The following is a 23,442-nucleotide window of genomic DNA, read 5'->3' as shown; positions in this document are numbered from 1 at the left end:
ACCCGTGGCTTCCAAGCTTCCCTCTCGCGCCCACCTGCTCCGTGCGGAGAAGATGAGCGCGGTCGTTCCACCCAGATGCCTCCCTTACCGGCCTTCTCGGACCCTTCTCCACCCACTCTCTAACTATCCACAGCTATACCGGTGCTTTTCCGCAACATTGCCAGTTTTAGTTTGGGTCAAGTGCTTCCCCTTACAGCAGGATCAGAGCTCCCCATAACGCTCTGTCCTCTGTCATCAGGCTTGATTTTGTCAGCAGGGCTAGGATTCCCCATATCGCTCTCTCCGCTACCACTGTTTTGTTGACCTGAGTCTCAGAGTTCAGTGTTAAGGTCGGCACCGGATCCGACCTAACTTGGCCAGGGTCGCCACTCCCTGACTGGTGTCCCATATTCTGTTCCCCCAGCTGGATATACGGGTCACCCCCCAATGACCCAAGGATTGACATCATTGATCAATCTTTCCGCTACCACCATTCCAGAGACCCGACTCACTGACATCTTGGCCACGAGTTAGGATCGGTACCCCAAACCGACCCAACTACGCCAGGGTCCGCCACTCCCCGGCTGATCTACCATATATAGATCATATCCGGATCCTTTCAGGTTCATGCAGACTAAGATCCCTTTCAGGTTCATGACCGGGGTATTTGTACTGACCCAACTCCACCAGGGTCGCCACTCCCTGGTTGATCTTCCATATTATCCAGATCCTGTCGGGTTCATGCAGACTAAGATCGATTTCGGGTTCATGACCCGGGTACTCAAGGATATTGTTCCCTTCCAAGCAGACATGTCAGCCGTACGTATTAGTTAGCAGCACTTGAAGTCCCTTATGTTGCTACCTTAAGAGAGTCATAGTTACTCCCGCCGTTTACCTGCGCTTCGTTGAATTTCTTCACTTTGACATTCAGAGCACTGGGCAGAAATCACATCGCGTCAATACCCGCCGCGAGCCTTCGCGATGCGTTGTTTTAATTAAACAGTCGGATTCCCCTGGTCCGCACCAGTTCTAAGCCAGCTGCTAGGTGCCAGCCGAGGCGAAAACGATGAGGATCCGCACCCCGTGCCAGCGCCCCTGCCCCCCCCCCCCTCCCCGAGAGGCCCAAGGAGCGCCGCAGCAGAAGAGATCCGCGGGAAGGGCCCGCGCCCGTCCAGAGTCGCCGCCGAAACCCGACACCCTCGCGCGGGACCGGCACGGACGCCCGGCAGGGAGCGGGCGAAGCGGCCGGGAAGGGGGCCGGGTGGCCAGCGCGCTGGGGCTCGCGCCTCGTCGCACCGCCTGCTTGGCCGCGCCCGCCTGACCCCCGCCAGGGCGCGGCTCCGTGCCCCGGCTCCGGCGGCGGCGAGGGGCGGGTGGGCTGTTCCCCCAGCCGCGGCGCGTGCCCAGCTCCAGTTCGCCCCCCAGCCCGACCGACCCAGCCCTTAGAGCCAATCCTTGTCCCGAAGTTACGGATCTGACTTGCCGACTTCCCTTACCCACCTTGTTCGAACATGCCAGAGGCTGTTCACCTTGGTGCCCTGCTGCGGATATGGGTATGGCCTGGCGGGAGATTTACACCTTCTCCCCCGGATTTTCAAGGGCCGACGGGGGCTCACCGGACGCCGCCGGAACCGTGTCGCTTTCCAGAGCTCCTCCATTTTCACTTCCCCTCTCCTCACACTGGTAGCTTAGCCCGCCCGACTCCAATGTGAGCCAATCATCTTATGCTCAACAAGACCAAACATAATGACAGCCAATCAATGTCCACTTCAGGCTGTGACTGACAGTTGTTTCTCCATCCTCAACAACTCGAACACAGGAGGCCAACACATAAAAATGGATATTAGAAAAAGTCCACCCACCTACAGAAACAATAAAGTAAGAGATTAAAATTTTAAGATAAGATAAGATAAGATAGCCTTTATTCGTTAGATGAACGCGATTAAAAAACATAACGTGCTAAATGCAGCTGTAATTAATTATTCGCAATTAACGCGAAAATTTGACACCTCTACCTACAATAGTTTTTGCACTACATTCTATTCTCTAATGTAACCACATTATTGTTAAGGTTCCTATTTGAAAGCAGTGTACTGTAGAGTGCTATTTTTCTTGGAAAAATATATATATATATCCATCCATTCATTTTCCGAACCGCTTGATCCTCACTAGGGTCACGGGGGGTGCCGGAGCCTATCCCAGCTGCCTCCGGGCAGTAGGCGGGGGACACCCTGAATCGGTTGCCAGCCAATCGCAGGGCACACAGAGACGAACAACCATCCACGCTCACACTCACACCTAGGTACAATTTAGAGTGTTCAATCAGCCTGCCAAGCATATTTTTGTAATGTGGGAGGAAACCGGAGCACCCGGACAAAACCCACGCAGGCCCGGGGAGAACATGCAAACTCCACACAGGGAGGCCGGAGCTGGAATCGAACCCGGTATCTCTGCACTGTGAAGCCCACGTGCTAACCACTGGACTACCGGGCCGCAGAACAAAAAACAAAACACAACAAATAACTTATTTTCACCGCAACTGTAACCAACCGGTGGGCAGATGTGAAGTTTGCTGCTGTCGAAAAGTGCAGTGCTATAAGTGGCTGACACTGACAGTTACCATCTATTTATTTCCACTTATCCCGGGGCGCATCCTCAGGGATTTAGCAGCGAAGCAGAGACTTACCACTCCCCAGCCACTTCATCCAGTTCTTCCGGTAATGCCAAGAACTGGACATTCCCAGGACAGCCAGGAGTGATAAGCTGTTTTTCATGTCAAACTTTGACTTTGAAACCAATATTTTGCATTTATGACAGCTCAAAAAGCTAAAAAAAAAACCCACCAAACAATTAAGAGAAAGCTATTTTGATGGCAGAAAAAGAATGTACTGGATGTTGATTTAATTATTTACAGGCAGAAGAGCTGGATCTACAATGAACAGTGCGATAATACTGTCCCACAGGGATGTGCAAAATTTTCAAAGTGCCACTATAGATTTGAGTCACTGTTTCGGGAGCTAATGGCAAGAGGGAAGAGACTGAATATCTGCTGTTTTCCGGGCGCATGGTTCGATAGCGCCTACCTGAGGGGAGTAGCTGGAAAAGGTGGTGGGCAGGGCGTGGGAGGTCCAGTTTTACATGCGCTTGTTGCGGTTTGCAAGGCCTCAAGAGTGGTTAAGGTGGTCCTTATCGCAGTCGAATTTGACCCTTTTTTTGTGCTGGCACCAAACCAGACTCTCATTGGGGAACACAGGACTGATTCGATGACTGCTGTGTTAAACCGTTTCAGCAGCTGCGGTTGTGCTTCCTAAGCAGCCTCAGGAAGTACATCCTCTGCTGGACCCTTTTCAGGATGGAGTTGATTTTGGCCTCCCATTTCATGACCTGAGAGACTGTGATTCCCAGCAATTTGAAGGTCTCGACAGTTGACAGAGGGCAGTTGGATAGTGTGAGGGGCAGCTGTAGTGAAGGATGTTTCCTCATGTCCACAATCATCTCTACAGTCTTGAGCATGTTCAGATCCAGGCTGTCTTGGCTGCACCTGAGTGCCAGCTGCGCCAATTCTTGTTGGTATGCAGAATCGTCACCATCTTTGATGAGGCAGATGACTGTGATGTCGCCTGATAACTGAGTTTGACGGCAGGGTGCAATGAGGGGCAGTCGTTCGTGTAGAGGGAGAAGAGCAGCTGAGTGAAGACGCACGCTCAGGGGATCCCAGTGCTGATGATCTGGGTTGATGATGTTGTCCTTCCCAGCCTCACCTGTTGTGTCCTGCCTGTTAGAAAGCTGAGGATCCACTGGCAGATCGTGAGAGACGCGTTGAGCTGGAGAAGCTTGGAGATGAGGAGTTCCGGGATGATGGTGTTGAACACAGCGATGAAGTCCATAAACAGGATCCTTGCGTGGGTCCTTATGTCATGGAGGTGCTCCAAGATGTAGTGCAGCCCCATGTTGACGGCGTCATCCACTGACCTTTTTTGCCCAGTAGGCAAACTGCTGTCTAGCAGGGGTCTGGTGATGTTCTGAATGTGGTCCAGCACAAGGTGTTCGAAGGACTTCATGACCACAGATGTCAGAACGAAAGGTCATTCAGTTCCGATGTTGGCGGACTGTTTGAAGCAGGGTGGGACATCACACGTGTGAAGAGCAGAGCCAGCTGTTTGGCGCAGGCTTTCAGGCATGAGGGAAACACCCCATCCGGCCCAACAGCCATCTTGATCTTCTGCTGCTTGAGGAGCCGTCTGACATCCTGTGCGTGGATCACGAGAGCAGAGAAATTGGGTCTGGGGTGTGAATGAGGTAGGGGAAGGGCAGGTATGGGAAGTGTAGCTGTCCTTTTCAAATTTGCAGAAAAAACATGTTTAGATCATCAGCCAGTCCCTTATTGTTCACTGTTTGGGGGCACGGTGTGGTCTTCTTTGTAACTGCTTTCAGGCCATTCCACATAGATGCAGAGTCGTTAGCAGTAAACTGTTTTTTCAGCCTCTATAGTTTGTCTTTGCGATGTTAATTTCCCTTGTCAGATGGTATTGGGTGTGTTTGTACAGTGTCCTATCGCCACTTCAAAGGTGGCCTCGGTCGCTTTTTTAAGTTGTCTGAGTTTGGCAGTCATGGCTTATTGTTGCTGAAGGAGTGGTAGGTCTTTGCCAGTACACACGTCCTCACAGAAATTGATTTATGTTGTGACAGTGATTTCTTCCAGGCTGCCAGTTGAAGTTTCAAAAATACCCCAGTCAGTGTAGTTTAAGCATTCTTGTAGTGCCAGCATTGCTTCATTGGTCCACCTCTTCATGGTCTTAACAGCAAGTTTTGCACATTTGAGTTAGTGCCTGTATGTTGGAATTAAGTGTATTAACATGATCAGACGAGCCCAGCCATGCATGGGCAACAGATCGGTATGAGTCTCAGTGTTGCCTGGACCAGAGTGTTGACTGGTGAAACAATCAATCTGCTGCATATATCTGGGAAGTTGTCCTCTTATAAAAGCACACAAGATGATGAGGAGAGAGTCTGGATGCTTTCGCTCGAGTTCGTTTACTTGGTCAGCCAGCATTTGTAGTGCTGTGTTTGCGTTAGCTTGCAGTGAGTGATAAATACTGGTGAGTATGAAAGAGAACTGTTCTGTTGATGGTGGCGCGGGTACTCGTAGCGGCTCCTCTCTTTCCTGTGGTTGAGAGGAAAGAAATTTCACATAGAGCACATTTGACAATAAACTTGACTTACCTTGACTAATAGCCCACATTACTACAAAAATAGTCTCTTGGAGCTATTTGCGAAACCTAACAGAAAGTACCCAATTTCTTTCAAGTTTAGCGTTTTTTGTGGTCACATTTTAACTCCTCTTCGAGATTTTACAGATTGTTTTGAAACTGTGATTGTTTCATCTAAAGACGTTCAGGATGAAAAATAAAAGCTTTTTTATTTCTAAATGGCGATCACAGACAACTTGTCTTGAAGAATTGATAATTTGGCCAAAAGAAGGCCCACTGTGCAGAGGTGTAGGGTTTGATTGCTGCTCTGGCCTTCCTTTGTGGAGTTTGCATGTTCTCCCTCGTGCCTGCGTGGGTTTTCCCCTGGTTACTCCAGTTTCCTCCCACATTCTAAAAACATGCATGACAGGCTGATTGATAACTCCAAATTGTCCCTAGGTGTGAGTGTGAGCGCAGGTGGTTGTTCGTCTCTGTGTGTCCTGCAATTGGGTGGCAACCAGTTCAGGGTGTTCCCCGACTACTGCCCGAAGACAGCTGGGATAGGCTCCAGCATACCCCGCGACCCTTAAGATAAGCGGATCAGAAAATGGATGGCTGGATGGAAGCCCCACTGTGAGTCACAGGCTAAAGGACTCATTCGTTATCTGAATTTTCCCCTGGATGAAATCTATCAGTCCTGTCTCCCGTATTGATACGGCAAACCAGTTGGGACACAGATAAATTATAATACACATTCACAATAACACTCGCAAACATAACCCTGTTATCACTGCCTTTGTTGGAGCTCAGAAAAATTCCTTGCGAGAAACCTTCATTTATTCATTCCTCCATTCATCCATCCGTTCCATCCATCCATTTTTAACACTGCATATCCCGAAGAGGGTAGCTGCGAGTTGCTTTAGCCTCTGACTTCGGGCCAAAGGCAGACTATACTCTGAACTGGTCGTGAGCCAATCGCAGAGCACACATAGAGACAAAAGACTATTTACACCCACAGCCACACTGTCACTCAGTGGGAAATGACCCCATGCAGCCCACACACAAGTCAGATGAGTGTACCACGACACCATCAGCCATTCATTCATTCATTCATTCATTCATTCATTCATGCATCACCTTGAAACCACTGCAAACCTCTTTACTATAACAATATAGTAGAAATAAATAGAAAATGACGTGATACTCACATGACATGCTGAAGCAAATTCAGGAGACATCATTTCTTTGCTCCTGTCAATCTTTGTAATGCCCCTCTCCCATTGAAGTGTGAACAATTGCCAGTGTTTTTGAAAGTGGCGAAGATTCCTCAGGTTTCGTTCAAGGTTGCAAATGTTCGCCAAACGGTCCCCTGTACTTTTTGTCACAAAGGAATTTTGAACATGTTCAAAAAGAAAAAAAAAAACCCGCTAAAGCTGTTAGTGAACTTCTGGCGACCATTTGTGCCCTTGAGTGTACCCTTACGAGAATGTAACATTCGCTACCTACAAAAACACTGGCACTCATTCGCATCTCAGTGGCATAGAGGCTCAAGATTTGTGTACCACTCATAGAAGCTGGGAAGGAAGACTGGGATCCAAGGGAACAACCTTGCCTGCGATCTGCTTCAGCCCCCTTCGCACATCTTTGCCATCTTTATGATGGAGTTTGTACCCTGTCTTTTGACAGCATCCGATCCCACCTTGAGTACAACTTGAAACGTCTATACCGTTTACCTCTATTGCTGTGGTGCACAATACTGAGAGCTGTTTCCAATATTTTGGTGATCTCAGTTTGCTAGATCATTGCCAATTAGCCATATGGTTTAGTGCAGGGGTGTCCAAACTTTTTGCCAAAAGGGCCAGATTTTATGTGGTAAAATGTCGGGGGGCCAACCTTGGCTGACATTCTTTACATTGAACAACAATATTGTTCAACAAATTTTAGTAAGCCAGTCTGTTTCACATTTCCATTTCTATTTTAATTTCAACAATCTTAAGAATTTCTATTGTTCATTTGAAACAGGCATATCACATGCAACTGCTTATTCACTTGACCTTTTCTTAAACAGAAGTCTCCTGAGTGCAAATTGATCGATTTGAAACATAAAATGTATCACCATGACTTTTCAATAGTCACAAAACCTTTGACTCGAACAACAGGGAAATGAACAAGCAATACACATATCCACAACTGCAAGGATCATTTGAAATATGACATATCAGTCAATATGAACACGGAGTGATGTCTTGTTAACTCGTGAGTGATGCCCTCTAGTGTCTAAATGCTATTACTCATTTAGTGAATGCTATTACTCATTTAGCCACTAGAGGGAAGCAGTACTCTATGAAACATCACTCACCAGTCTACGAGACCTCAGTCAATGCAACACGTGTTCCATTGCGCCCTACCTGCGGGCCAGACGGCACTGATTTTATGACAGCGGCCGAGGGCCGGATGAAATTCGACCGCGGGCCGGATTTGGCCCCCGGGCCGGACTTTGGACATGCCTGGTTTAGTGCATCCATCTCACACCTCATACACAATAGTAAATTATATTTGCAATAGAATATTGTTAACTTGAGAACATTTTCACAGTGGGGATTAAAATTCAATATGATTACCCTTTCTATGGCCAATCAATGTATTTTAAGTTATTTTTCGTGTAATATATGTGACTACATTCAAAATGTTTAATTTTCATTAGAAATTATATATTTGTTTCTGACAATGTGTGAACCTCCCTTTTGTTTCCATGTGGGTACTAACTGTTGCACTTTTTTTTTTTTTTTTTTTGCAGGGGCTGGATTAAACACTCTCTTTTGGTATTCTGACTTGTCATCTATCATCTCACCACAAATTAGAAAAGGAAAACATTTAATACTTGGCCAGCAAAATAGATAGATATATTCTTAAATTTAACAAATCAGTATAGAATTATGGCTACACTGAGACAACATCTAAGGACTGGACATCTACTTCAGCCTTCTTATATGTGCAGCAAGAAAATGCAATATGTAGGTTTGGAGCGTCACAGAAGCACTGGAAAATGGTGGTCCTTTCTATGGCTGGTTCTACTCCTAATGCACATGTGTGCTGCAAAGGGTGAGAAAATGTATGACAATGATCCTGTGGTCACAACCACCAATGGCAAGCTCCGTGGAATCAAGAAGGAGTTGAACAATGAGATCTTGGGCCCAGTTGTGCAGTTTCTCGGTGTTCCATTTGCAGCCCCACCCACAGGCGAGCACCGCTTTCAGCCACCTGAGCCTTTAGTGCCATGGCCAGATATCCGCAATGCAACACACTTTGCCCCAGTGTGCCCCCAGAACATTGTGGAGGGCCGCCTTCCTGATGTGATGCTTCCAGTCTGGTTCACCAACAGTATTGATGTTGTATCATCATACGTCCAGGACCAGAGTGAGGACTGCCTCTACCTTAACATCTATGTGCCCACGGAAGATGGTGAGTTAGTTAATGGTTAAGGGAACAACGGTTGGAGCGATAGTGGAGAGTGTTAGTGAAATTAATCTGCTACTTGCTTAAGAGTTCAGAGTCGTGTGCTATTGTATCTGTGTGAGTGCAATTTTGTTTCTGTGTGACTCTGTCTCAGTAGATTGCATGACCTTGAGCATGTTCAATAAGCATGTTTGTAGTCTAGAACGGTGTGAGTCTTTGTACAAAACATTGACATTATTTTTTTTTCCTTCACCATCTCTGTCTCACTTTTCCATCATCAACAACTTGTTTTATTTTACAACCCAGTCAGCAAAGTTGGTCTGGTCCAGCTCTGGGGCAGACACGGCACGTGCACTCGGCCCACATACCTCAATGAATGACGGTCCTGCAGTGGCCCACATCTGGCATCCATGATGTGGGCCGCATTCGGACCAGATCTGAGCCACATTGTAAAACCAGATATGGTTTTGGCCCTACGCTGGGCCAGAACAGGTTGCTCATATCAAGCTTAATTCAACTTAAACCTCAACTAAGCCACATCTTTCAGAGCCATATTTGACCCACATTAAAAAAAAAAAATCTAAAAAACGACTCGTAATTTGTGAACCTCACATATAACTGCACATACACTGGAAAAATGCACTTTTCTTTATTTAACAGTGAAGACAGTCCAAATTGGGATGCAGCTTGCTCTTAAACTGCATTTTTCTATCCATCAAATTGTTCTTCTCATCCTCTCTTTTCTCTCACCATCCCGATCAGGAGCTAGATGTAGCCATCTTTTGATTGTGACATCGATTTCCTGGTCTGAGACCCAAGATGTTAGGCTGTTAGGTCTCACAGCGGCTGTAAGAACTGTAAAAAAACAAGGATGGACAGTGTGTTAGGAAAACAAATATTTATACATGTCATGACCAATGAATGGTCAATAAAAATAACCCTTGAAATTTCTTAAACTAGGTGACGCTGTGGGGTGAAATATTTGCTACCAACAACTAAACGTGAATAACTTTTAAATAGTGTGTACCGAATGTGAAATACATGAATTGAAGTTAAGTGGCTCGGATAATGGATGGATTTGTATATGTTACTCTGTATCATATTGAATAACTGAATCTCAATTGTACAATTTCAATTTGAAAGGATAGATTTTTTTTCTTTGAAACTGCATTTGATCCTCACTGAAAATTAAAGTTACAATAATAAATAAATAATAACTTCTGTTTATTTTCATATTCAGTCTTGCAAATACAAAACTTTTCATTTCAACATCAGATTGAGTTTTTGAATTGAGGTAATACGTTTTAAATTAACTTTATGGTCAAGTATGAAGTATCCGGTTTGTCTCGCACAAACTGAATCAAAATTAATTTCATTGTGTGCAGCAAGTGTTCTTTTTTGGCAGCACCTCTGACTGTTCAATCACCGACATTTTGACTAAACTCATAAGCACACGGAAACTGACGCAGCAGGTTCAGGCCCAGCCTGCCTGTGACATAGCTGAGCGGTTTATTTTCAAAATTTGCGCGCTACAGTCTCGATTTAGATACAGCAGGTGACAATTTTAGAAAAAAAATACATGTAAATAACCCTCAAATTGTAGCACAACATATTCCTTTACCACCATAAATAAGTCATATCTGTACTTGGAGCACATAATCCCCCCCCCCCCCCCCCCCCCCGCCCCACTCCAATTTCGGGCTAATGCTAAACGTCATTATTAGCACCCTTCAAAATTCAGGCTAAACTCTAGACAGAATTGTCTTCGTTTTGTAACTGTCAGTGTACTGTCACAAAGGACAAATGTTAACCTAATCATAAAATAAATTTACTCACCACATCTTTTCTGGATGTCTCACCGGAGCGTGCATGGGCAACTGTGGGCAAAGAGCGTCGTCGTTTACTGCGAGCGCTGTCCTCCTCCTCGTCCTGGGCAATCAGCTGGCGCCTCGCGAGGTTCACACCCAGTGAGGGTCCCCGCAGGGCCCTCATCTGATTATTGTTTCAGGAGAGTTGTGGGGCGGCTACTCACATTCCCCTCTGCTCCGGCGGGGCGAGCACTGGGCGCCTCACCTTCCGGTGAGACCCCACCTCCTTTCCCGCCGGCTGGTGGGCATTTAGCCGCGTCAGGGTCCATTTACTGTGATTTCGTAAGATTTGCTTTTTAATTTGGCCTTCTCACCTCATTAACAGTGTATTACTGTCATACGTAGCATAATTGATTTTTGCGGCTTTTCTGCGGCTGACTTGACTGTCTTCCTGACCGTGCACACCAAATAAATGGGAATCCCTATCCCATCCCATATCACCCCTAGTTGTAATTTTAAAAATAATAATTATTTTTTTTTAAAAACGCAGTCTCCGATGATGTAAAATAATTAGAGCTGTCAAACAATTACAATATTTAATCTAATTAAAAATCTAGCTGTCATAATTAACTCAAATGAACTAAAAAATTAATCGTGATTACTCACAATTTTTTTTTATCGTTTCTGAATTTCCTTTTACATTTTTTGTCCTATTTTTCCCCATTTTAATGCTCTCATCAACATGGAATCATGAATCCGTTTTCTAAGTGCCAAATGCAAATATTTACTGAAATAATAATTTCGATTTTCAATTTTACATGAACATTTTTCACTTGGAGCAGTTATTCACACATAATCTCACACAATCCATCAACAACAGTGAAAAAAATATTGTTTCCACACAACAGCTGCTACAACAGCTTTTTTAATGAAATCAAAACAGAGCAATATAACATTATAAAGTGCACATCTAAGGTAAACTAGTAATCAGCCTATAGTGGATTCAAACCATGGTTGAATACTTTTTTCTCAAGTTTGCTTTGAACACAGCAGTCTGTTTCTGTATGTTTGTTGAAGAATAACGAGACGCCGGACACCACTGTTCGTTATGTGCCGCTGTATTCAAAACTGCCAGCCGTACAAACAAGCGCACGCACTTCCCCGGTGCTGCTGGGGCAAACCATTCTGAAAGAGAGGGGCTTCACTCCCCCTAACACAGTCAGGCTATGTTGATTGTGTTGGTCCTTTTTACGCGGAACTCTCCACGGTTTTGTGTAGGCCTAATTTCGAATGACTACACTTGGTTCGATGACAACACTGGAGACGTTTTACTTTTGCTAGGTCGCTACCACTGCAGCTCACTGTCAGACGAACACTGAGAAGCTCCTCCCACTCTATTTATATGGCCACAGAACACTGTAACCCTCCACACAAAATAGTTCCAAACAAGTAACAATCGCGTCAGTGGAATACATCGTATACCTGTATGATACAGAGAGAGAGAACAACAGGTAACTTTGGTCTTGTCAGTGGAGCAATCTGGCAACTTTTTAAATGTAAACTTTCCATTCATAAACGTTTTAAGTAACCGTTTTCGGTGTCTCGCGCTGCTGTGGCTTGTAAAACAGACATGGGCGTGGACTTCTGCAGCGTGCTTGTTGTTTTGTTTCTGGTGTATCTATAGAGCAACGTAACATCCGCTTGTGACGTGTGCCGCGTTAATCTCGCGAGAGAAAAATTAATCCCGTTAAAATTCATTTAAATTAATGCCAATAAAAACGTGCTAAACTGACAGCTCTACAAATAATATATGTACATATAATTATTACAACTAACATACAGTTTTATGTATGTTAGATTAAAGGCACTTAACACTTAACTTAAATGATGAATAAGGAGGGGTGATGAGCTTTGAATTGCTGCTATGCCTTTCACCGGGGGGTGCTCATTAGGTAGATCCTGATCTACCAGTAGATCTAAGACAGGTCTCAAGTAGATCCGAGCAGTGTCAAGGAGAAAAATAAACAAACAACCATTTGTGTGTCTTTGTACATGTTAATAAGATATATTTTTGTGTTAATGTACACTGCACCCTAATCATCTTATCAGTCTCATTTTCACCCAAAAAATATTTAAAAATAAAATACAGCAGGTAAATCTTGAATTTACGGTGGCCTGTGATTACGTCAACGGAAGTTGTTAGCTCTCAGCAGTCTGCAATTGCAGCTTGTGATCAGAACTTTTGCGCTCTATCTTTTATCGTCATTATTCTCATTCAGAGTTTGCTTCGTGTACAATTCACCGAGGGCACAAGCAAAGAATAGGAATCTAGGAGGGCCCGGGGAAGCACTTTAAAACGGTACGTGTGAGCTACGATAGGTAACGGGCTGCAAAAGTGCGTCGCATGCCTCAGTTTCAGGCTGTTTCTCATCAGGGCGTGCGTGTGCGTGTGTTTGTGTGTGTGCGTGCGTGTGCACGCGCGTGCCGGTAAGGGTAGATCCCGGGAGGTTAGCTGATCGAAAAGTAGATCTTCGATCCAAAAAGTTTGAGCACCCCTGCTCTAAATTGTCCCAAGGTGTGAGTGTGGGTGTGGATGGTTGTTCCTATCTGTGTGCCCTGCGATTGGCTGGCAACTGATTCAGGGTGTCCCCCGCCTACTGCCCGAAGACTGCTGGGATAGGCTCCAGCACCCCCCGCAACCCTAGTGAGGATCAAGCGGTTCGGAAAATGGATGGATGGATAATGATGAAGATATTAGTAATAATAAAACAATGGTAGATTTGACTGACTTGTGTTCGCGGATCGGTTCCCACTCAGTGACAGCTTGGATATGGGTGTGAATGGCTGTTCGTCTTTTATCGTCATGATTCTCATTCAAAGCTTGCTTCGTGTACAATTCACCGAGGGCACGAGCAAAGAATAGGAATCTAGGCGGGCCCAGGGAAGCACTTTAAAACGGTACGTGTGAGCTACGACAGTTAACAGGCTGCAAAAGTGCGTCGCATGCCTCAGTTTCAGGCTGTTTCTCATCAGGGCGTGTGCGTGTGTGTGTGTCAAATTCCCACTCCTTCCGCCATTCTTTCAGGGAACAATCAAAGGCAAAAGGCTAAACGTGCAGAGTAAATACTGGGATGCTGGCTGAACTGAGGTCTAGTCTTTGACCAAAGCCACACCCCTCAGATTAAAAGCTATTGTAATTTTAAAAAAACAGAACCTCTATACAAGGCCACAAATGAGGCAAAATTTGAAAGGTAATTAAAAGTGGCCAACTTCCTTTTGAGTTTTGAGTCAGACTCCAGAGAATTGTTTCAGGGCTCGGGATATTTCGTGTGCCTGAAACATTTGGTAGATCTTGGTAAGATTTTCAACAAGGGCTGTTTCGTAAAAACATTTGTAGATGGTACAAGCCAATTTTTCACCGAAAAATGAACTCATAAAATGGTGATTATTTGGCCAAGCGTGTTGTGTGTGCCAAGTTTCATATGTGAAGTGATACCATCTAATTCCGCCTTCTTAGCCAATCACAGCCGGTCATCAAAGTCCATGCAGAGATCCGATTGAAAACAAGAGCATTCTCTATCACACATACTGTATATCGTCGATGGGTCTTTAAAAAAACTCCCGCGAACAAACACACGAGTCCAGCAGGGAATGTTTCTGTCAATCGTCAGCAAACTGGGCAACCGTTGGTTGCTGAGAGGTCAGTCGGTACTTGACCCGGTTAGTGACGATTACAACTGATGGACGAAAACACATTTCCCGTCAGTGCTTTGTCCTGTCCTGTCATTCATCAATTGTCGTCAAAAAGAGCATGGATCAGTGGATGGACTGACAAACCTTATGTCAGAACTGATGGAATGCCCACCTCCGGTTGTAACCCTGTTTTTTCTTGAAAGTTGTCCAAATCCCTCTTTTTAACTTTTGTTGCTAATCTCATTTAAAATAATGCAGCCAAGGAAACTGTGGCTGCTTGGTGCCCTATTCAGCTGCGGCGTGTGCTTGTGTATACATGGCAAATGATTGACAACACCTCTCAGCCATGCCTTCTGTCTGCACAGTCTCTGATGGACAATTATTGTTGTTTTTCAATTATAATTACAATATAATTTAGAAACATAAAATGAGGGATCATTTTTCCCAATATCGTTTTTAAATATTCAAGAAGCAGATATTTAACATGACAAAAAGTTTTGTGTTTTGATAACCGCAGACTGCTCGTTTTCTGTCAATTTTTAGAAACACCTCTGTACTGCAAACAACCTTTAGAAAGTGTCTCATCAATCATGGATTTTTGACAGGAAAGTAGACTAGAAAAATCCTGGCTTCCAAAGAACCTGAGTAACACCTGTTAAATAGCTTTTCTAGCATTCACCAATAGTTGGTCTCCTGCACCACCTTCCGACTGTGCAGGCATTTCCAGCTCTGGTCCTCGTGGGCCGCTGTCCTGCCTGTTTTCCATCTCTCCCTGCTGTAACAAACCTGATTCAAAGGATCAGATCATCAGCGAGCTCTGAAGAAGCATAAGAACGATCCTCATCATTTGACTCATGTGTGTTGCAGCAGAGTCAGAATAAAACAGGCATGACAGCTGCCCCCGAGGATTGAATTTGGACACCCCTGGTTAGAGCTACTCCACGAACACAGTCTCTTAGCCATGGCTGTACTTCATAAACAAGGTTAACTGAACGGTCCTCTCATCAGATGCTGTTATTCATTTTCCCCACATTAATTTTTCATATGACAATCTCATTAAATACCTTTGTGTGTGTGTGTGTGTCTCTGTGTGTGTGTGTGCATGCCAACACTTCTGCAATGTGTGTCCAGGGGGCCACGTTATTTTTTTAGTGTTCTATTCATTTTACAGTCAAAAGAATATCCAAGGAATGTGCAAGAAAACCGGGCAAGAAAATATGTAGGAAAGGAGGTATGTATTTTTACATGCACAACAATGTAGAAATAAAGAAATAGAGAGAGGAAGAAAGAAAAAGAAAGAAAGGAAATGACATAAAAATTTAAATATGTGGTGCAGCAGAAAGCTATTCAAGTGAAGCTTACTTTTAGCATCACTGTGTTCACAATGGTATAATCTATGCAGGGCTGAGCCTCACTGCATATATATAATAATTAATGACCACATGAATGAGTTTTTCATTTTAATTCCCTGGCGAGAATATTTACTAGTTGTGATGTGTCGTTCGCGAACGAACCGGCTTTAAGAGCCGGCTCCTAAAAGGAGCCACTCTTAAAAGGAGCTGAATTGTTTTTTCTCCTGCCCCCCCCCCCCCCCCCCGCGCCCCACCGCCCCCGTTCGGTTAAAGCCGCATGTGATTGGTCAAGATCCGTGCTAGAAGAGGGAGGGGAGGGTTTTACACACACACACACACACACACACACACACACACACGCTGCAGTGAAGAGATTGGGGAGGAGTTAGAGACACAGAGCAGCGCACTGTGAGCAGCACACGAACAGGAGAGACAGGTAGACGAGAGAGAGCTCATAGCACGACAGAGAAAAAAAAACACAGTGGAAAAGTGAGAAAATGGATAGGAAACGCAGTGAAATTTGGACTCATTTCAACTTAATTGGTAGTTCAAAAGCAGCGTGTAGACCAGGGGTGGGCAAATTTTTGGCTCGGGGACCGCATTGACTTTTAAAATTTGACAGAAAGGCCCAATCAGCACGAGCTATGGTACATTAAAAAAACTGCATTTGTTGACAGTCCATATCAAACATCAACACAACAAAAGCATGAAAGTACTGTATTAATATACTTTTTTTAAATGACAACAGTGTTGTTGATGACCTATTTTAGCCTGTGCATTGCTGTAGATGGGTTGTGATCAGACCAGTAGAAGTAGAGCGATACAGAGGTCCTCGGTGGTCGAAAAGACCCCCGCCCCCTCCATGTTCTGCAACTTCAAGTCAATGCGCCACCTGGCGGTGAAAGGCCAGTCATTACGAGTCCAATTGAAATGAATGCAATCATTCACATCGAACCTTAATTGTGGACCAACCTTCGGCCCGCGGGCCGTAGTTTGCCCACCTCTGGTGTAGACTGTGCAAGGTTAAAATATACAATATCAAATTCTAATTTATAATTTGTTGTGTGGTAATCAAAGCTTACTTACTGTATGTTGTTTGACTGTCCATCCATCCATCCATCCATCCATCTTCTACTGCTTATCCGGGGCCGGGTCGCGGGGGCAACAGCTTTAGCAGGGAAGCCCAGACTTCCCTCTCCCTAGCTACTTCTTCCAGCTCTCCCCGGGGGATCCCGAGGCGTTCCCAGGCCAGCTGGGTGACATAGTCTCTCCAGCGTGTCCTGGGTCTTCCTCGGGGTCTCCTCCCGGTGGGACATGCCCGGAACACCTCACCAGGGAGGCGTTCAGGAGGCATCCGAAACAGATGCCCAAGCCACCTCATCTGGCTCCTCTCGATGTGGAGGAGAAGCGGCTCGACTCGGAGCCCCTCCCGGATGACCGAGCTTCTCACCTTATCTCTAAGGGAGAGCCCGGACACCCTGCGGAGAAAACTCATTTCGGCCGCTTGTATCCGGGATCTCGTTCTTTCGGTCACGACCCATAGCTCGTGACCATAGATGAGGGTTGGAACGTAGATCGACCGGGAAATTGAGAGCTTTGCACTTTGGCTCAGCTCCTTCTTCACCACGACAGACCGATACAACGTCCGCATCACAGCAGACGCTGCACCGATCCGCCTGTCGATCTCTCGCTCCCTCCTGCCCTCACTCGTGAACAAGACCCCAAGATACTTAAACTCCTCCACTTGGGGCAAGATCTCCCCCCTGACCCTGAGGGGGCACTCCACCCTTTTCCGACTGAGGACCATGGTTTCAGATTTGGAGGTGCTGATTTTCATCCCAACCGCTTCACACTCGGCTGCGAAACGCTCCAGTGAGAGTTGGAGAGCCCTGTTTGAAGGAGCCAACAGCACCACATCATCTGCAAAAAGCAGGGATGCAATACTGAGGCCCCCAAAACGGACCCCCTCAACGCTTCGGCTGCGCCTAGAGATTCTGTCCAGAAAGGTTATGAACAGAATCGGTGACAAAGGGCAGCCTTGGCGGAGTCCTACCCTCACTGGAAACGATTCCGACTTACTGCCGGCAATGCGAACCAAACTCTGACATCGGTGGTATAGTGACCGAACAGCCCGTATCAGGGGGTTCGGTACTCCATACCCACGAAGCACCCCCCACAGAACTCCGCGAGGGACACGGTCAAACGCCTTCTCCAAGTCCACAAAACACATGTAGACTGGTTGGGCGAATTCCCACATACCCTCGAGAACCCTGCTAAGGGTGTAGAGCTGGTCCACTGTTCCACGGCCGGGACGAAAACCACACTGCTCCTCCTCAATCTGAGGCTCGACTTCCTGACGGACCCTCCTCTCCAGCACCCCTGAATAGACCTTACCAGGGAGGCTGAGGAGTGTGATCCCTCTGTAGTTGGAACACACCCTCCAGTCCCCCTTTTTAAAAAGAGGGACTACCACCCCGGTCTGCCAATCCAGAGGCACTCTCCCCGTTGACCACGCGATGTTGCAGAGGCGTGTCAACCAGGACAGCCCCACAACATCCAGAACCTTGAGGAACTCCGGGCGGATCTCATCCACCCCTGGGGCCTTGCTACCGAGGAGGTTTTTAACCACATCGGTGACTTCAACCACAGAGATAGGAGAGCCCACCTCAGAGTCCCCGGGCTCTGCTTCCTCCAAGGAAGAAGTGTTGGTGGAGTTGAGGAGGTCTTCGAAGTCCTCTGCCCACCGGTTCACAACGTCCCGAGTCGAAGTCAGCAGCGCCCCATCCCCACTGTACACAGTGTTAGTGGTGCACTGCTTCCCCCTCCTGAGACGTCGGATGGTGGACCAGAATTTCCTCAAAGCCGTCCGGAAGTCGGCTTCCATGGCCTCACCGAACTCTTCCCATGCTCGGGTTTTTGCCTCGGCGACCACCAAAGCTGCGTTCCGCTTGGCCAGTCGATACCCGTCAGCTGCCTCTGGGGTCCCACAGGCCATAAAGGCTCGATAGGACTCCTTCTTCAGCTTGACGGCATCCCTTACTGCTGGTGTCCACCAGCGAGTACGAGGGTTGCCGCCACGACAGGCACCAACCACCTTACGGCCACAACTCAGATTGGCCGCCTCAACAATAGAGGCACGGAACATGGTCCACTCGGACTCAATGTCCCCCGCCTCCCCCGGAACATGGGAAAAGCTCTGTCGGAGGTGGGAGTTGAAACTCCTTCTGACAGGGGATTCCGCCAGACGCTCCCAACAAACCCTCACAATACGTTTGGGTCTGCCAGGACGGACCGGCCTCTTCCCCCACCATCGGAGCCTACTCACCACCAGGTGGTGATCAGTTGACAGCTCCGCCCCTCTCTTCACCCGAGTGTCCAGAACATGCGGCCGCAAATCCGATGACACGACCACAAGGTCGATCATCGAACTACGGCCTAGGGTGTCCTGGTGCCAAGTGCACATGTGGACACCCTTATGTTTGAACAAGGTGTTCGTTATGGACAGTCCGTGACGAGCACAGAAGTCCAATAACAAAACACCACTCAAGTTCTGATCGGGGGGGCCGTTCCTCCCAATCACGCCCCTCCAGGTCTCACTGTCATTGCCCACGTGAGCATTGAAGTCCCCCAGTAGAACAAGGGAGTCCCCAGCAGGAGTACTCTCCAGCACACCCTCCAAGGACTCCAAAAAGGGTGGGTATGCTGAGCTGCTGTTTGGTGCATATGCACAAACAACAGTCAGGACCCGTCCCCCCACCCGCAGGCGGAGGGATGCAACCCTCTCGTTCACCGGTGTGAACCCCAATGTACAGGCACTGAGCCGGGGGGCAATAAGTATGCCCACACCTGCTCTGCGCCTCTCACCGTGAGCAACTCCAGAGTGAAAGAGAGTCCAACCCCTCTCGAGAGGACTGGTACCAGAACCTAGGCTGTGTGTGGAGGCAAGTCCGACTATATCCAATCGGAACTTCTCTGCCTCACACACCAGTTCGGGCTCCTTCCCTGCCAGAGAGGTGACATTCCATGTCCCAAGAGCTAGCTTCTGCAGCCGAGGATCGGACCGCCAGGGTCCCCGCCTTTGGCTGCCGCCCAGCTCGCATAGCACCTGACCCCTTTGAGCCCTCCCATGGGTGGTGAGACCATGAGAAGGTCTCACCACCCGTTTAACTGTAAATAGTTAAAATATCAACATACACAATCAGAGATTGGAACTTTTGTTGACCTTGTTTTGACATGGGTCTTTGTTTTTGTAATTTGTCATTTATTTTTTGTAGCACTCCGTATTGTACACCATGTCGAGTATGTTCAGAAGAATATAAATAAAGCCATATAAATAATAAATATTTTATGTAATGTATATTTTTTACATTCGTAATTCATTTTACATATAATTTTACATTATTTTGGAGTGAATTAATGTAAGCATCAAAAAATTGAGGAGCCATTTAGGAGCCGAAAGAGCTGCCTCTTTTTAGTGAGCCGAGCCAAAAGAACTGGCTCTCTAAAAAGAGCCAGAATTCCCATCACTACTACACAGCGTGAAATATAAATTAAGATGGCCTTGGTGGAAATGCCGCTTGCTGGTGTACATTTTCTACTTTGTAAAAACATAGCCAGAGCTTTCTTTTGCAATACTGAAAGGTACCTCTTGTTGAGGTGTGGTCTACTTCTTATCTTGGGCAGCACAAGTCTCAGACTTTACTCTGGATTAGGCTGTTGTAGACGTGTGTTATCCACAATTTTATGGGAAGCATCAGCCCTCAGGGCACCATCAGCTTTCCACACTCCCACACAACCGTGAGTGAGTGGAGTGAGAAAAGGGCTGAGAGAACCTTGGCTCGCCACGAATGTGCCATCGGCCCACTGGAACTAGGGGCCATTGTGTCACGGTCGTCTGCCTTATTAAGGACCTCTTTCAGGCTTCCGCGCGAAAGTTGATGGCCTGCTAGAACAAGGGACGTGCATCGAGCTCACCTGCTCTCTCTACACATAAAAATCCTCGTCTCACCCCCACTCGGGTGTTGTCCGTCCCTCATTCAGCTTGGGTCCTCTACCAGAGAGGCCAGGAAGCTTGAGGGTTCTGCGCAGTATCCTTGCTGTTCCCAGCACTGCAGATTTCTGGACTGAGATGTCCGATGTTGATCTGTTGCAACCACTCATCCAGTTTGGGGGTCACTGCCCCCTCGAGTGCTGCGACCACCACAGGCACGACTGTCACCTTTACCTTCCAGGCTCTGTCCAGCTCCTCTCTGAGCCCTTGGTATTTCTCAAGTTTCTCGTGTTCGTTCTTCCTGATGTTTCCATCACTTGGGACCGCTACATCCACTACAACGGCTTTCCTCTTCTGTCCTTTATGATCACGATATCTGGTTGGTTCGCCATTACCATCTTGTCAGTCCGGATCTGGAAGTCCCACAGGATCTTCGCTCTGTCATTCTCCACCACCTTCGGAGGTGTTTCCCATTTTGACCTTGGGGTTTCCAGTCCATACTCCGCACAGATGTTTCAGTAGACTATGCCAGCCACCTGGTTATGGCGTTCCATGTAAGCTTTCCCTGCCAGCATCTTACACCCTGCAGTTATGTGTTGGATCGTCTCAGATGCCTCTGCACAACCTACACCTTGGGTCTAGGTGTCTGGTGTTGCATATCTGGGCCTGAATGGCTCTGGTGCTCAGGGCCTGCTCCTGAGCAGCCAGGATGAGTGCCTCTGTGCTGTCCTTCAGGCCAGCCCTCTCTAGCCACTGATAGGACTTCTTGAGATCGGCCACTTCAGTTATGGTGCGGTGGTACATCCCGTGTAGGGGCTTGTCCTCCCATGATGGTCCCTCTTCCAGCGCCTCATCTTCTGTTCCCCATTGTCTGAGACATACTCTGAGTACGTCATCCGTTGGAGCCTTCTCCTTGATGTATTCATGGAGCTTGGATGTTTCATCCTGGACAGTGGCTCTCACACTCACTAGTCCACGGCCTCCTTCATTTCGGCTTGCGTACAGTCTCAGGGTGCTGGATTTGGGATGGAACACTCCATGCATGGTTAGGAGCTTTCGGGTCTTAACGTCTGTGGTCTGAAAAAATATATATATATATACTGTATATATATATATAAATTCGGGCGGCCCGGTAGTCCAGTGGTTAGCACGTCGGCTTCACAGTGCAGATTTACCGGGTTCGATTCCAGCTCCGGCCTCCCTGTGTGGAGTTTGCATGTTCTCCCCGTGGGTTTTCTCCGGGTGCTCCGGTTTCCTCCCACATTCCAAAAACATGCGGGGCAGGCTTATTGAACACTCTAAATTGTCCCTAGGTCTGAGTGTGAGTGTGGGTGGTTGTTCGTCTCTGTGTGCCCTGTGATTGGCTGGCAACCAATTCAGGGTGTCCCCCGCCTACTGCCCGGAGACAGCTGGGATAGGCTCCAGCACCCCCCGCGATCCTGGTGAGGATCAAGCGGTTAGGAAGATGAATGAATGAATATATATAAATTCCTCGTCTCACCCCCCCTCGGGTGGTGTCCGTCCCTCATTGAGCTCAGGTCCAGAGGCCAGGAAGCTTCAGGGTTCTGCGCAGTATCCTTGCTGTTCCCAGCACTGCACTTGTCTGGACTGAGATGTCCGATGTTGTTCCCGGGATCTGTTGCAACCACTCATATAGTTTGGGGGTCACTGCCCCGAGTGCTCCGACCACCACAGGCACGACTGTCACCTTTACCTTCCAGGCTCTCTCCAGCTCCTCTCTGAGCCCTTGGTATTTCTCGAATATATATATATATATATATATATATATATATATATATATATATATATTGATCGGCTGGATAGCTCAGTTGGTAAGGCACAGGTTTGACATGCGGGAGACGGGGGTTCGAATCCCACTTGGGGCAAAAAAATTAGCACACAACACCATCCAGTGTGGGTCCTTGGGGGAAGACCCTTCACGCTAGTCATGCCTACTTCAAACAATGATGAGAGACAATAAAATGAACACGGTATGCATCAGGTGCCAATGGAACCAGAACACCTTGATGAAAAATGGAACAAAGCGGAGATGGGCGAGATGCGATTACATGGCTCTGTTGGAATGTTACTACTCAAGCAACCCTAGTCAGAGGTTACATGCAGAGAATGTGGGCTCAATGGTTACTTCGAAACCCACAGTCACGGTTGACTACGAAACAACTAGCAGCTCAGTGTTCCAACATCCACAATCGGCAATTGCTGTCACAACTTGAGATTAATGAGGTATAGCGCGGTGATCATGGTGAAGGTCCCCAGGCTGCCAGATCAGAGGAGGAGGTTGTACCAGAGATTGGGAGGCAAGCACCTATGAATGCAGATGATGAGATTGGGAGGCCAGCCCCAACGAATGAAATGCTGAGCGAGGCAGCAACTGACCTGAAAGCTAAGATCATGGCAAGAATGAAAGCTGGGCAACCTAGAAACTGATTACAACAGCTATGTGAAGTACCACCTAAAAGTCTCATGCAAAGTGTGAATGCAGCACTGCAGGCGATCCAGAGCGTATCGATCACGGAAACCAATGAGCTGATATACGCTTCAGCATCAGTGATCCTAGAGATGCTTGGCTATAAGAACAACCATGGGAGCCATGAGATACGTTCCCCACCATGGAAAAGACGGTTGGAGGCTAAGATCAAGGCGGCTCGGAAAGATGTGAGTCAATTGACCGAGGCCCAGAGAGGTGTGATGAAAAGGCCGATACCCGAGAGGTACATCCAGATGACCATAACTGAAGCACTCGAAACTGCCAAACAAAGGCTCCAAGCCTTGTCCAGCCGCCTAAAGCGGTACACGAAAGGAAATGAGGACAGACGAATAAACAGGCTGTTCACAACACAACCTACGAAAGTGTATGCTCAGTGGCAGGGTCCGAACAGCAGAGCTGACCCACCAAGACTGGAAACTGAAAGGCATATGGGAGAAGGAGGTTGAACATAACAGCAGTGCACAAT

At 47.1% G+C, this 23,442-nt stretch overlaps 1 protein-coding gene and 1 long non-coding RNA gene across 5 annotated transcripts in view; one reads left to right on the top strand and one right to left on the bottom strand.

Moving 5' to 3' along the window:
• nlgn1 (neuroligin 1) overlaps positions 1–23,442 on the top strand; it is a 139,112-nt gene that overhangs the window by 17,284 nt on the left and 98,386 nt on the right. For 2 of the 4 annotated variants that reach the window (XM_052073381.1, XM_052073385.1), the window contains exons 2-3: positions 7,966–8,630; positions 15,297–15,356. In XM_052073381.1, the coding sequence (XP_051929341.1) occupies positions 8,105–8,630; positions 15,297–15,356 (586 nt within the window). In that variant the 5' untranslated portion in view covers positions 7,966–8,104. The remainder of the gene's footprint in view (positions 1–7,965; positions 8,631–15,296; positions 15,357–23,442) is intronic. The other 2 variants (XM_052073382.1, XM_052073384.1) reach the window with 1 other exon arrangement.
• Positions 9,364–11,046, bottom strand: LOC127605738 (uncharacterized). The gene is made up of 2 exons (XR_007963634.1): positions 10,461–11,046; positions 9,364–9,479 (listed from the first exon to the last, which is right to left on the bottom strand). It is a non-coding gene; the product is annotated as an uncharacterized LOC127605738 (long non-coding RNA).

Source organism: Hippocampus zosterae, chromosome 8 (genome assembly GCF_025434085.1).
Source record: "Hippocampus zosterae strain Florida chromosome 8, ASM2543408v3, whole genome shotgun sequence".
Classification (NCBI taxonomy): domain Eukaryota; kingdom Metazoa; phylum Chordata; class Actinopteri; order Syngnathiformes; family Syngnathidae; genus Hippocampus; species Hippocampus zosterae.
The sequence above is the reverse complement of the archived record's forward strand: the minus strand, read 5'-3'. Positions and strand labels throughout refer to the sequence as shown.